Source organism: Stylophora pistillata, chromosome 13 (genome assembly GCF_964205215.1).
Source record: "Stylophora pistillata chromosome 13, jaStyPist1.2, whole genome shotgun sequence".
NCBI lineage: Eukaryota > Metazoa > Cnidaria > Anthozoa > Scleractinia > Pocilloporidae > Stylophora > Stylophora pistillata.
Genome location: NC_142531.1, coordinates 16640019 through 16655822, shown reverse-complemented (window position 1 = coordinate 16655822; position 15804 = coordinate 16640019). Strand labels below are relative to the sequence as shown.

At 38.7% G+C, this 15804-nt stretch overlaps 1 protein-coding gene and 1 non-coding gene across 4 annotated transcripts; both read left to right on the top strand.

Moving 5' to 3' along the window:
- The first annotated feature begins 910 nt into the window (after positions 1-910).
- LOC148717870 (2-Hydroxyacid oxidase 1-like) lies at positions 911-15744 on the top strand. Of its 3 annotated transcripts, none has more exons than XM_088743462.1 (6): positions 911-1357; positions 1464-1615; positions 2289-2800; positions 3151-3312; positions 4065-4134; positions 15628-15744. In XM_088743462.1, the coding sequence occupies exons 1-6, from the start codon at positions 1215-1217 to the stop codon at positions 15657-15659; spliced, it is 1071 nt and encodes a 356-aa protein (XP_088599588.1). In that variant the 5' UTR covers positions 911-1214; the 3' UTR covers positions 15660-15744. The 3 variants fall into 3 exon arrangements, with proteins under 3 accessions (XP_088599588.1, XP_088599589.1, XP_088599587.1); XM_088743463.1 differs by lacking the exon at positions 15628-15744 and adding an exon at positions 9466-9530; XM_088743461.1 differs by lacking the exon at positions 15628-15744 and adding an exon at positions 4762-5372 and having other exon boundaries at positions 1007-1357.
- Positions 13854-13926, top strand: Trnas-acu (transfer RNA serine (anticodon ACU)). The gene has a single exon. It is a non-coding gene; the product is annotated as a tRNA-Ser (tRNA).
- Positions 15745-15804: the final 60 nt, after the last annotated feature.

Here is a 15804-nt window from a genome sequence, read left to right as displayed (position 1 = left end):
CTTCTGCCTGTCAAGTCGGAGTGTTCTTATTACCTGTTTGCTAGATAATGTCAAGACATTACAGGGAAAAGTAACATGTTAATCACTTCTTTGAGTTAGAGGATGAACTGGTCTTAGCTTGTGGGAAAAGTTTGCTGTAAGTGTTATTTGTAGCGTAATCAGCCGTATTTTCACCACTCTCTCGATCACACATGAACTAAATATCCGCGTGTCTCATTCCGTCTGAACTTTGGACACTACTTTCAGTCAGCCTCAAATCTTCTGTCAAACGAAAGCGAGAAAGTAAATCAGTTCTTGAAAATATCATTTACCTCAGTGTAGCTGACTTCTGTTACAACTTTTACAACTCCAGTCAAATCAGAAGTCTTTTGTCAGGGAAGTTAAGTTTACATGTGTAAGTCCCTCCGCATCAGGGATTTATCACAGTCAAAACAATCCTCTGATTTATTCACATCCGCCGCGCTATCACCGACCACCACATTTAAGTGCGGAATTGAACTCAAATTTTTTTCAGAAAATGTTATCTCAGTCTCCCTCTAGGGAAATCAATTACCATAACTCATGCAGGGCTTCCTAATAAAGATTACGGCTTAATCTTTCATTCTTGTAAGCTTTTCATGGCCAGTGAACCGGATCATGTAATGACGATCAGCTTAATTAAGTCAGCAAACTGCACACAACTCCTAACAAAATGACTCCCCTGTACCGCTAGACGTAGTTTTAGTATTAGAAATCCATAAAAAGGATCATACCTCTCAAAACAGGAGAAGTCGGGGATATTTTCCTACAGAAATCCATGCAAAAAGCCGATAATTCCATCGAACTCACCCGGTGAGCACATCGAAGCGTTCAGCAGCGTAAAGTTGATGAACTCTGACCAGTTACTGTAACGTCACCATAATTCGCAGAAATCGTAAAATCGAAGTTTACCACCATTTTTCGTCAAGTTCAAGGTCCAATTCTAACGTTTCTAATTCATGTAAATTGTTTTCGTAACGCAATACCCAAAGCCGTGACCTCCTTCTGGTCAATGTTTCTTTGACGCGACATTTGATGCGATCCTACAAGACATCCCATACATATCATAATCCATAATGAGGCTTGCTATATGAGGTTACGATATGTCCTAGATAAGATAGTTCTACCACGTTAACCCCTATTTAGTCTCGAAGAATAGCACAAATTTGACTAAAAGCTTAAAATCCGTCCGAAAGATGGTCGACTTCAGTGAACCCATGACAATGGCAGATCTTGAGAGATATGCCGCCAGACATCTGAACAAGAAAGCCTTCAATTACATTTCGACTGGAGCCGGCGACGAGATTTCTCTCCACGAAAACCGACAGGCTTTTAATAGGTAGCCGCACGAGCTAGTATGTTGTTTCTTCGAGTATGCTGCACATCAAAGCGTCAGTAATGTTTGAATAATTACACGTTTATCTTTTATTTATGTTCTACCACAGGCTTAAACTTCGTCCAAGAATGCTGCGAGACGTCTCCAATCAAGACATCTCTGTCACGGTACTGGGTCACACACTAAACATGCCGATATGTGTGTCACCCACTTCTTACCATGGGATGGTGCATTCGGATGGCGAATTGGCCACAAGCAGAGGTAAAACTTGCGCTTGCATTTTGTCATAATCATGGTGTAGCAAATGTTGAGTGGTTTGTTTACATCGCTATTTCGTGTAAGGACCAACATGTACAAGCACATCAATGCGATAACGGTAGAGAGGTGACGTTTCGGGCAAAGGGCAAGTGGCAAACTACAAAAATAGTTTCGCAGGGAGGTTAGCAGAGAAATTTCCATGTGTTTTTGCTTGGTTTGTCGGGCCGCTTTGCCTGCTTTGTTTCCCTCCCTCTCTCTCCCCCCCTCAGTCGCCTTTAGGTATTCTTTCCAACAAGCTTTCGATTGAATGATCGTAATTTGGACACCCCGTTCTGTTGGTGTTGCGATACACGTACCTCCTCCAATCTCTAGAGAGGGGGGAGGGGGCAGGGAACGAACACTGGCTCAAGAGAGCAGCGAAAATAATGCCTCGCACGGAAAGCGAGGCAAACGTCCGCCTGTAGGTTCCTTAGGGCTAATACAATGCGAAATTTGAAGCGAGGTGTACAAGCAACAAGTCACGCTTTCAAAAACTCACGCATGCCTGAAAGTATTCTGTAGCCTGTCTCAGGCATTCATTTCTGTCGCGCCGTTTATTTTCGCGCCTTGTTTTACAGCTGGAACATGCTAACTATTCTAGCGCTCATGTGACAATATTGGTCTGTTTGTGTTTCAGCTGTTGGTTCTGTTGGTACAGCAATGGGGTTAAGCTTATACTCCACATACAGTATCGAGGAAGTCGCACAGGTGTCTCCCAACGCCATCAAATTCATACAAATGCAGTTTTACAAAGATCGTACTTTGATGGAGGTGCTATTAAAAAGAGCTGAGAAAGCTGGCTTCAAGGCTGTTCTATTAACAGTCGATATTCCAGTTTCAGATTACGCAAGGCATAAAAGCAGGGCAAATTTTTCTCTTCCCCCGCATTTGAAGTTTGCTAATTTCTTGCATTTGCACGAGAAGAGTGGATTTAAGTCTAATGATGACCTAAGTGCTTATCTGGAGAGCCAGAACGACGGAAGTGTGAGGTGGGAAATATTGGATTGGTTGCGTTCCATTACGTCACTTCCAATAGTTGCGAAAGGAATATTGACCGCAGAAGATGCTCGTCTCGCAGTGCAGCATGGGGTACAAGGAATTCTTGTATCAAATCACGGAGCGAGGAATTTAGATGGTGTTCCAGCAACCGTAAGCTCATATGCCTTAATATTTCTTCATTACTTTTAGTTAAAAGTGTAATTAGTAGAGCAGTAATGAGATAAAGTCTGGCAATCACTGGTAGTCACTGAACTGTTCAAATGCTCTACTCAGAGAGCAAAATAAATCGAAACAAAATAAATTCATAAGAGAACACACCAGACCTGGAAAAAAAGTCGATTTTATTACTTTGGCCACCTTGTCACCATAATTGTAACGTAGAGAAGACATGCCCCTTCCCGCCTAGCATTAATTTAGAGCTACGGCTCCAAGATGCCGAAAAATTGGGATATCAGTGCGACTGAGGAGTGAAAATATCGTTTCTTTTTGGTTTTGTGTAGATTGAAGTTTTATCTGAGATAGTGGAGGCCGTGCGGGGAAGTGGAGTCGAAGTGTATCTGGACGGTGGTGTGAGACTGGGCACTGATGTTTTAAAGGCCCTTGCTTTGGGTGCTCGCGCGGTGTTTGTTGGGAGGCCTGTTCTCTGGGGGCTGGCGTATCAGGTAGAAAGAAATAGTTTGGAGATCTCTGAAATCATAGGCTGGAAATTTTTCATGTTTCGTGACTTGTCAATGCGTATAAGCAGTGGCCAGGCTGTAAGCAACACTTTTGTAAAGTTCTGCTTCAACTGTTCATGATGATCTAGAATAAAATTTTACGCTCAGCTTATGCAAATGAGAACAACCGAATATAAATTACCTTTTTATCAATTCGTTCAAACTTAATTATAACATAACCAAAGTAAAGCGCGCGCTCTGATTGGTCAATCTAGCGTCCCCCATTTGCCCATGGGTGTACGCTGCTGACGTGAGCAAATGCAAAGACTATTTTTCAGCGCGCGCTTGTTTTTTCTGGTCACGTAAGATTTGTTAAATAAAAGGGAACTCTTTAGCTACAATGTATCAATGTTATGTTATAAAACAAATGGTAAACACCACAGCGTACACTATTGAGTTATGGATGCACTTGGGGAGGTTTGCTAAGCACTCAAGAAGCTAGAGTCGCTCTCGGCTATCGCCTCGAGCGACTCTTATGCTTCTTTCGTGCTTAGCAACCTCCCGCGTGCATCCATAACTCAATAGTGTACGCTGTGGTGTTTACCATTTGTTTATTGCAAACCAGTCCTTGAAATTCAGCTTCAGAAAAAAAAAACTTATGGTATAAAAGGAAACCTAAAAGATTTGCAGACAATGTTACTCGAGATACCACGACACGTTCTGTTGGTTAGAAATGTAGACTTCCTGTTTTTTTCTAGGGCGAGCAAGGAGTTGCCAAGGTTCTTCGAATGCTCAGGGATGATCTAAAAACAGCCATGGCTCTATCAGGTTTGTCACAAATAACAACTTGATCCTTTAATTATATTCTAGCTCAAAACTGTACGTAAGCAGCTTTTGTTCACGTGAAGACCACAAGATGGAAAAAAAGTCAGCTCAAGAAAAGATTCGGATGCACGTGCATGTTGAGTTTTGACTTATGAATGTTTCCTATGTAGAGAGGACAATTCGTTCCCGGGGTCTCTCCCCTCCAACTAGGGAACCCTCCTCGATCAACTTTTCTCACCCATATAAGATATACCTCGTGTAAAGGCCGATTTACGCGGTACGGCTTTGTCGCATGCGAAAATTTAGCAAGAGGCCTACAACACGATTTGTTTCGTGTAAATCAAACCTAGAACTCGACTTTTTCAAAACGATGCTACAATCGTAGCCGAAATCGATAAAAATGACGTATTGTGTGACAAATTTCCACTGACTAGGGAAGGAAAATAACGTTTCCTTTCGTCAGAATGGCGGACGAAGTTGCCGTTGTTAGTAAGTGTTCGAATACAAAAGCAAAGACAACTTGTAAAAAAGTTGAGAAAACAAGGAAACAAAGTCATAGCATGTAAATCGGCCAAAAGGATACCACCAATCATTACTGGTGTCAGTTCTCCTTTTTTAATTTGGTTCTAGGATGTGCATCTCTGAAGGACATCACTCCTTCGTTGGTGATGAAATCTGCAACCATTAGACTTTGAACGTCATTCGATGGCAATAAATCCTAGCAAAGATATTCACAAGGCCCACGAAACAATCAGTCAATGAAATCGAAATAATCAGTTAATGAAACAATCAAAAATGGGAAAATTCAAATGGAACAGCACCTGTGTTCAAGTTAAACAAGTAAAAGGGAGTGCCTCTAGAGAGAACACCAAGAGGAATATATTACATGCCACACTTCCTTGAATACTCTTACCAAATCCCTTGATGACGAGAGTGGCTGGCTAATCAAATATCAAGGTTGTTAGAATAAAAGAATGGTCACCAGCTAAAGAAAGTCTTGATTGTTAAATGAATTCTCCTGGTCAGAACGAAAGGAAATGTATAGAGAACGTTATGGAGAATCTGGTCGATTTGTAGTATTCATGACAGCCTGGCTATCATGACAAAGAATCGCTCCGACGAAGGGCTAACGCTCGAAACGTCAGCTTTTGTAATCATTACGGTGGCTAATTTACCATTTCAACTTTGTTGATATATCCAAATTATATCATTAAAAGAACCTCGAGTTTTGCCTTGGAGCATTTACACCTCCACTCTGTGCATGGCACGTGCACTTTTTGATCCTTCACCTGTGATTATGCGTCGATTAATTCAAATCTTCAACACCCCCCTCGGGCAACCACCCAGGCATTTGAGCAAACAACAAATATATACTGGGAGCAGTTCATATATATGTATTTTCATATATATTTGTCGTTTGATTTATCATCTACGGGTTTATGTCGATGTAATTTGATGGCCTGCTCCCAGTTGGCTTGTTAACTCAATTGGTAGAGCGCTGCACTAGTATCGCAGAGGTCAGTGGTTCGAATCCCGTACAGGCCTGAATTTTTTTCAGGTCTGATTTTCACTATTGCTTAAATAGTGCTTTACTGCGAAGGATCGTGCACATATACGTTTCATAACCGCAGTTCATATATATGTATTTTCATATATATTTGTTGTTTGATTTGTCATCTACGGGTTTTTGTCGAATTAATTTGATAGCCTGCTCCCAGTTGGCTTGTTAGGTCAATTGGTAGAGCGCTGCACTAGTATCGCAGAGGTCAGTGGTTCGAATCCCGTACAGGCATGAATTTTTTTCAGGTCTGATTTTCACTATTGCTTAAATAGTGCTTTACTGCGAAGGATCGTGCACATATACGTAACCTATGTATGTATGTATGTTTACATTTCCCACCCTCGAATAAGGACAACGATCAAATGCTCGTGAATCTCCCGAGGGGTGAGGATGCCGGAAGCTTCGAATTGATCGTCGCATTACAGATCCTAACTATGCCGCCGGGAAGAGTTTTCGCTTACAGTTATTTGCCATACGTTAGTACAGGGAGAGGGGATCATTTCTCTATGCCTATAACACCAACAAGAGACGTAGACCAAATGAAACTGTGTGTCAAATAAGATAAAATTGTGTCGAAAAAGGAAGAACAGACAGCAACTCGCATGGAATTCTTTTATCCGCAAGAAATCACAAGTGCGGTGAATATTACGCTTCAAAAACTATTGAAAAGTTGAACATTTGTACGCTGTAAAATTGTTTTCATTGTGCTAGCAACAAATTGCAATGTGATTGGTGAGAGCAACAGACCACAATCGGATTGCAGCCAGCAACTGTGAAATAATAAGACTACCAGACAGGTGCGAGCGACATACCGTAATTTAATTGGTACTGGCAATATATTGCAGTCTGATTGGTGACCGCCGCAAACTGTTTACGAAATTTAGATCGTATTTTTTTTAAACTAAATCTGTTTATGAGCAAATCAGGGCTTTGATTCATGGACCACCAAATTCCTTTTTATCATTTAAGCCGGTTCACACGAAAAAGTTTTCCTTGAAGTTTGCGCACTTATCAGCGCATGTGTATGGGAAAACCTGGCAAGTTCTTCCTTGATAAGGCTCCTTGTTCAAACACTCGCATAGCAGTTTTCAAACAAAAAGCTTAACTCTCAAGGCAAACTTTGTCAAAAAAAAAAAAATCTGTCCTTCAAACACACGAACAAGTAAAAGTTGTCAAGGACATTTGTCAAGGAAAACTTGCTCGTGTGTAACCGAAAATACATGTCTTAAATTAAAGATTGTCCCCAGTCTCTCTTGCATAAATTCTTTAATTGATAGGATCAAGTATGATTTTAAAATCACATCTCAAATAAGAACAAGTTTTCATTTCATTATGAAAATAGCCATATATCATTTCATTGAAAATTTCTTTTACTTAAGAATCATTGTCTATTTAATATAAATTTAAGAACATCATTTCCTATCATAGGCAATATAATAATAATATCATTCTTGAATGTCAGAGGCCAGTAATGGATTAATGTCAGTGCCTGAGCATTTGTGCACCCACCCCTCTCCTAACCAAATAACAGCAGTCAACTGATAGCAAGTTAGGTAAGGGGTGGGTGCCTAGGTGTTCAGATACTAACATTGATCCCCAGTATTCATAGCTCTCTTTCAGTGCAAAGGGATTTTGAAAGATCTGATGCACGATCTGCACAGTGTCTCCAAACACTAAAATACAACAATTAAATAAAGAAATATAATATAAATCTCTAATCATATGTACACTTAGAATTGTAACTGTTTAAGATAAAACCAGTTTTTCAAAATAAAATTTGCCATTCTCTTAATATTTCCTAAAACTACTGGCTATTCCATTGTTTTCAATCAATACTACAGTTACAAAAATATTTCTTTCTACTTTTCACTTCAAATAATTCATTACTTATTTAATTACATATTTAAATCTTAATTAAAATAGATGGGATGCATGTATTCAAATGGCGTGTGTGAAATATTCCATTCTTCAAAAAGTAAATCATATCACCTTACCTTCATTCAACTAAATTATTAATTTTCCATGCCATTTAAAGTATGATTGAATAAACTATTTGCAAACTACAAATTGTGGACACTTATGACCACAATATAGTACATAAGCATTTTATAAATAGAAAAACAGTGCAATGAATAATCAAAGAACACCTCTGTAGCCAGTCACATTTAACCTTCAAGTTAAAGTTCCCACACAACTCCATATTTTAATTTCTATCATAAAATCAGACCACCCTGCCTAATTAAGGATGGTAATGGGACCAAGTCTGGGGCGGATCCAAGTGTGGTTCAGGTGGTTTGGTCGCACCCCCGAAATTCTCTTTCAAAATGCCGGAAATCATGTTTTTGAAAACCTAATTTTTCAAAATCTCCCCGGGGGAGCGTGCACTCGGACAATTCTCCAAACCCCCCTTGACTTAATCCTGGATCCGCCTCTGCAAGTGGAGTTGATTTGATTTAAAATTATACAAGTGATTGCAAAATCCAATGACTACAAAGCAGGAGTCTGATTTGTCAATCACAAGTACGATTACAGACCAAACTGGATGACAGAAAGTCCTCTTATCGATCAATCATAACCATTACAATTTCTGGAAAAAAAATTATGTCTTAAGTAAAAAAATTCTTCGATTTTGGAAATTCCCCACTTTTAAAGGGCAAGTGGTTGTTGCTATGGTTATTATGAACAAATCTGTGATTGGTGGTTAACTGAGTGGGGTTTGTATGATTAGCTGCTTTAACTATCCCACTACAGGTGTTCAGTTAAAGCCAACTGTCTGATTACATTTCCTACAACAACTCTCTGGACTAAATAGTAAAAAAAAAAATAATAAAGCAGCTAACGTCCAAATCACATTTGAGGAAATTGTAATGGTTACGATTGTTCAAGTGAACAATTCATGTTCACTCCCCCTAATATATGGGTAAATAATATAGAGTCGTTTAAAAAATAAATTGAATTCATGACAATGGCATAATGCATTATTATTCAATTCCTCAAAATCAGTGCAATGGATAATCAAAGGAAATTACTGTGTGCCAGCCACAGCCTTCACAATGACTTACAATTATATTTATGTAGATAAAATAAAGTTATAATCAAAAATAATTTTGGAAAATGAAATATGATGTAGATTTGAAAAATGAGCTTTGATACAGGTGGAAAATATAATATATCACTTGATTACTGCCGAGACTCCGAGTCCGAGTTTGAAGGATTTGATATGTGAAAGATGTTGTAACCATCATTTCGTTAGTTTGCCAAGTTAATTGAAATAAATAATGTTATACAATTTTACCTTCTTGTTGAGTAGTTTATTTTTCTTTTTTCTCAAAATTTGGTCTGAAATTGGGATTCGTATTATACACGGGCCCGCATTATACACGGGTAAATACGGTAAATAATCTGATAAACCAAGATAATTTCTAGCAACGGATCAAACCTTGGCTAAAAAGCATGACTGATATTACTTAAGAATACAACTGTTAGGTCATCAAAAGTTTTAATTTCAGGCTTCATCCCAAGCTGGGAACTTAGCAAATTGACATGTGGTATCTAAGGCAATTATTCCCATACCTCACAGACTTCTTGGGTTTCAGAACAACAACTTAAACATTTGGCTGCTAAGAAAATAACTGCAGACTTTTTCCCTAACAGAACAAATCAGAAATCCAAATGTGTTTAAGTTGTCTTGCATTAAGTTGTTGAGACCACTTGTTTCTTTTTAGAACATTTAAAATTAAATGTCTGTTGGTCAATCTGTTTTTGGTTTGTAGTTATCTTCCCTAATTCCCTGCCAGCCTAATCATGGAAGACAGATGTGCATCATGAGCTTTCCCCATTGTATGGACTTACACTTTGATGTTGACTGACTAGCTGTCTCTCCGAGGCCAGAACATTTTCCATTTTTCCTTGTATCTTTAGTTGGTGGCTTTGAATTTTCACTGCTTTGCTCCTCCGTTTCAGTCATAACTGTTACATTTTCAGTAACGATTGTCTCATCGTCACCATTTTCAACTTTGACTCTGTCACACTTCAATTCTGCCTTAATACCCTTATCTGGAGTGGTGTTTGTTGAATGGCTTTTTTCCACAGTTACATCTTTCACTGCAGTTTCAAGTTTCACTTCATATATAGGGGATGTTGGGTCACTCTGTGGTGTTCTATCATTGTTGTTCAAGCTTGTATTAATAGATGGTGGAATGCTGACTTGAACTGGAGCCTGACTGGGTATTGGCACTGCAGCCGACATTACAGACAAAGGCTGTAGAGGAGAAGGTAATGACATATCTCCATATGTAATTGGCTGCAAGGGTGGTGGCATTGGTAGTGTTGTCATGGGAATGGGATGCATTTGCATCATTGAGGCACCCCCAGCCAATTGTGCAATATTTTCTGGCAGATGTGGCATCCCAGGCTGCAATCTATCCATTCCTGGTGGTATAGACACAATGACAGGCATTTGGCTCATCCCTGATACCTGTATTGGATGTTGCTGGTGTGCAATGCTACTAACAGGCATCATCTGAGGCTGTGCTGCTACTTGACAGGTAGGAGTGTGTGAAGCTGGTGGTGGTGGCATCATGGCTAGATTGATAGGCAACCCTTGTGGAGACACACCTGGAACAAAGTTTCCCATTAACGCTATTCCCTGTTGTTGACCAAGTGGAACCCCTCCTTGTTGCTCAGGAACCATTTGCTGCACCTGGCTTATTTGACTGCGAGGCAGAGACATATGCTGCACATGTTGAGTTGTTACTACAGGATTAGTCAGTCCAGGAGGATTGGAGAGCCCTGCCTGAAGTGGTGTGGCCTTGGGACCAGCAGGAACTGAAGTGGTTATGCTCGGGTGCGGGATCACTGGTGACACTACTGTGTTTGGAGTGGGGGATGCCAGTTGGCCTGTATCATATAAAATACACCGACATATGTATCATGAGGGAGATAATTTTGACAGTCAATAGGGAAGATGGTTGGCACGCTATTGACCCTTAACTCCCAGAAGTGATTTACATGGAACTTCTCTCGACAATATCCATACATTATCCAGCAAACAGGTAGCAACTGAGTACTAAAACTTATCAGGTAGAAGTTGTTATCTTGATCTCACACCAAATTCTCATAGACAGTATACTAGGGAATATGTCGAAGCTAGAGGGGTGAATTAACCAACATATTATATTGGAAGAGAAATAGTCAAGTGTACCACAAATTTTACTCCTTGTTAAAAACATAATATTACATAAAAAGTTCTCAGTTGAACAGAATTGATTCTTGAACAAATCTTATAATAAGTTCTAAGGAGCTGACAAGGAGAATTTGTTACGCATCCAAAAACTTCTTTAGTTGGTGATCAATTCTTTTGTTCTCATGACTATAATATGTGATTCAGGGGGGACATTGTAAGGAAAAAATTAGATGCTAGTCACTGTTATGGGTGAACTTTTAACAATTTGTTATCCTGTGGTGACCATTTCTATAACTCCTGGGGAGGGAGGGATACACTAGTGTATAGTGATCTAGCCTTAGATGACACCTGGACCTCTTGATCCAAAGTATCTGGAACTAGCCATCATAAACACAAGAAGAAAAGAATACAGAGATCAAAATGAATACAGAGTTTATTTTTCTTTTATTTCTCAGATCTTTTAAGTTTTTTTATCGTAATTTTGTAAATATTCTTAGGGATTTTAAATAAAATATATTTTAATAATTTTAATCATACTACTTTAATTATTATTACTATCAAAAACTGACTAATTGTTTAGTAGAGTTTTAGAAATGAAAATTGATATTATTAGTTATTAACAAGACAGTTTTTTTAGTGTCCGTATTCAATTTCCAAGATCTACCCTTAGAAATTCATTTTCCTAATGTAATAATGTTTTTTTTGGTTTAATTGGCAATCAATTTTTAGCAATATATTAAATAGAAACAAGAGATTATATTCTCAAGATAGAAAATAGTAACTGTTATTATGATTTAAAATAATACAGAGGTCAATCCATTTTAGGGGTCCAAATTTTGGTTTAAAAATGTCAACTGATATGAGGTGTTTCATGACACATTGAGGTGGATTGGCATCTTTTTTCCATAGTGACTCCTACCTGGTGCTGTAACTGGAGCATCTGGGTAGTTTGAGGCATCAATTGCCAATTTAAGTCTAAATGTTTCTTCTTTGCGTCTATTGGCAAACCAGTTATAAACACGGCTCTCAGTTACCAGATTTGGACCAAGGCCCTCCACATTATCATATGGTACACCTCTCTGACTGCACTCTGCCCTGTTGCAAGCTTCCACCAATGCTTCCCTGAAGGAAAATATTTAATGGTTAAATCAAAAATGGGCTCTGAATTTTTCTAATAAATGAGAATTGAGAGAATACACACATTAACACAGGCAAATAATTTTATAATCATGTTACCGTTCTTCCTTTGAAGGATTTTTTTGTTCTTCATAAGACTGATACAGGATACTAGTGGAAGCTGGTCCGCATTTAGATCTGTTTCTTCTTGGTTTCTTTGATAGACTTCCTTCCACATCTTCAGTTTCTGTAACTTGTCTCTTCCCAGGGGTGTTGTATTCTAATGATAAAAATGGACATTGAGTCACCACAAAAGGACAACACGTAGACTACAAGCAGTCCCTCTTTTTTGGTGAAGTCTGTTATGTAGGTAAAAAAAAAAATCAGCAAACACATAATTCAAACTCTTGGGCATAGTCTATAGTCCCTACTTTCCGAGCATCTCACTAATGGAGCTCCCGTGCTGCATAAGCATCACTTGAAGAGTTCACTGCAGCACTCTAACATCAACCTTTTTTCACTGATTTTTTATTTGCTCATGCAACTGAGTTAGCTAAAAAAACTGAGGAGAGACTACTCATGTACAGACATCACCACTCTTAGCATTAGTTTAGTCCTAGTCTCCCATTAGCTTAGGTTTCCGACTTTCTTAGAAGTTCCTTTTTAACAGATGACTATTGAATTAAAGGTAAATAGAAAAAGGACTTGAATATGCAGGCATGGCTTTATGATGTTTTGTTATCAAGATTCCACCTCTGTTCCCCTTTACCTTTTTCTATTAAACAAATAGATTTCGTGACTGGCCGTGTGTCTTTTCAGATCACCAATGACGTCAAAATATGGTAAGAACAAAAACCGGCACACAAGGTACAGTAGAGTGTGTCCCTGATGTCCTTACTACATTTTGAAATCTTCTCTGCTTTATCCAAGTTACTGCACAGACAAATAGCATTATGAAATCAATTCGTTTTACTATTTTGATTAAAAAAAAAAAAAAAAGACAATAGTGAGATTATCTGGGCATAGATCTGTCTTCCAGTAGATCATAAGTAAGAACCAATCTAAATATGTGTATAACTCAGCTTATCATCTAAATACTACTATTGCTCAGAGAGAAAACCCCTTACCCCCCAACACCCCTCTCACCCCCTCACAGAAAGCATCTTGATTCACTTAGATAGGGCACATACTGCCTCACACTTCTGGAGCCTGCCATGATTTTTTTTGGTACAAAACATGATGTAACAGTTGTGATTCCTTGCGAAGGATATAATTCAAGGACAGATAACCCCCCGGACGGCATTTTGACATAATTTGATGTCCAGTCCATAATGTTGAAAATCTAAACCTACTCACGTATGATGCACGATCCTCGCAGTAGATAGCGCTATTTATGCAATAGCGAAAATCAGACCTGAAAAAAATCAGGCCTGTACGGGACCCGAACCACTGACCTCTGCGATACTAGTGCAGCGCTCTACCAATTGAGCTAACAAGCCAACTGGGAGCAGGCCGTTAAGTTAGTTCGTAATAAACCCGTGAAAGTGATAAATGAGATAGTACAAATATATGAAGTTCATATATTTTTTTTTAACCTTTTTTTCCCAGTTGGCTTGTTAGCTCAATTGGTAGAGCGCTGCACTAGTATCGCAGAGGTCAGTGGTTCGAGTCCCGTACAGGCCTCATTTTTTTCAGGTCTGATTTTCGCTATTGCATAAATAGCGCTATCTTGTGCGAGGATCGTGCATCATACGTATCTAATACCGCAGTTCAAAATATATGAACTTCATATATTTATTCTATCTCACTTATCACTTTCACGGGTTTATTACGAACCAACTTAACGGCCTGCTCCCATTTGGCTTGTTAGCTCAATTGGTAGAGCGCTGCACTACTATCGCAGAGGTCAGTGGTTCGAGTCCCGTACAGGCCTCATTTTTTTAAGGTCTGATTTTCGCTATTGCATAAATAGCGCTATCTACTGCGAGGATCGTGCATCATACGTATCTAATACCGCAGTTCAAAATATATGAACTTCATGTATTTATTCTATCTCATTTATCACTTTCACGGGTTTATTACGAACCCACTTAACGGCCTGCTCCCATTTGGCTTGTTAGCTCAATTGGTAGAGCGCTGCTCTATTATCGCAGAGGTCAGTGGTTCGAGTCCCGTACAGGCCTCATTTTTTTAAGGTCTGATTTTCGCTATTGCATAAATAGCGCTATCTACTGCGAGGATCGTGCATCATACGTATCTAATACCGCAGTTTAAAATATAGGCGTGCTATCAGAACCTCAACCCATTCTCACAGGTGTTCCTCAGGGAAGTATCCTGGGTCCTATCTTATTCATTATCTTTTTCAACGATGTACATAAACCGCTTCAACACTCGAAGATTATCACTTATGCCGACGATTCAGTCATCTATACCTCTTCTAAAGATATTGATACTATACAGAGAAGCCTTAGCGAGGATATGAATAACCTGTGCGAGTGGTTTAAAGACAACGAACTGATCATTAACCTAAAAAAGGACAAGACGGAGTCTATGTTATTTGGAACAGCTAAAAGAATCAACCTTCAAGACAAGGAACTTAAACTTTCTGTTAATGGGACACTCATCAATAACACCTCCACCTATAAGTACTTAGGTGTTCACCTTGACTCATCACTAAACCTTGCATCACATTTTGACCGAATCTATAAAAAAGCTGCAACCAGAATTAATCTATTGCGATCAATTCGTCCTTTGATCGACCAAAAGTGTGCAGAATCGATCTATAACACTATGATCGCACCTATTTTTACCTATTGCGGAACACTTGGTCTTAGCTCTCCGGATTACCGAAAGGAAATGATAAAGAACATCGAACGACGAGGCTTTAAAGTTATTGGAAATAGTTCTTTTAATCCCCCATCCGTGAACAATTTGATCAAGCGTAAAAGCTGTTTGTTTGTTTTCGACTGTCTCCTGAATAATGTTTGCACACCCTTTAAGAACTACTTCGAAAGACTGGTTCATTCTAAGGCCACTAGGAATAACGGTATATCAGTGAAATTACCCAAAGTACGTTTAGAATTTGGTAAAAAGAGCTTCTATTACCAAGGAGCAAAGACTTTCAACAACCTGCCTGCTGAACTAAGGTCGTTAGATTCGAGACTGAAATTTAAGAACAAATTGCGAGATTATTTTAGTTAAAAATTCGATCTAAACGTGGTTATAGGTATCCTTTTTCAGAGCATTTTATTTTATTGTATGCTTTTCTAGACCTTAAGGTCAATGATTATATCTTGTTAAGATTTATTTTATTTATTTATTTATTATTTTGACAGGACCCCAAGGACAACAGTGTTACACACTGATGGGTTTTCAATCCTGTATAAAAATTCGTTATTATTATTATTATTATTATTATTATTATTATTATTATATGAACCTCATATATTTATTCTATCTAAACCTACTCAGATGGGTAAGGTGGGGGAAGCAGATTCCCTTCACTGTCCTATTTATTGATGATATGCACATTAGATTATAATAATGATGCAAACTACTTCCTTGCGTTCAATAATTTCTTTCCTCTTGTTCTCAAACCAAGTATAGAGAGCTGCTCTTTTGCTTGTCTTCATAGGAGTACCCTTATTCAGATGCTGTGATAAGTGACTCTGGTTCAAACCGGTGGATTCCACCACTTCACGCTGTGGAATGTTGTGTTGCTGCATATACATTTTTATCAACTTGGCTGCTTGCCATTGGTCCATTCTAGGGAATTAAAAAAAAAATTCAGCCTCAGACTATCTTCGTCTTG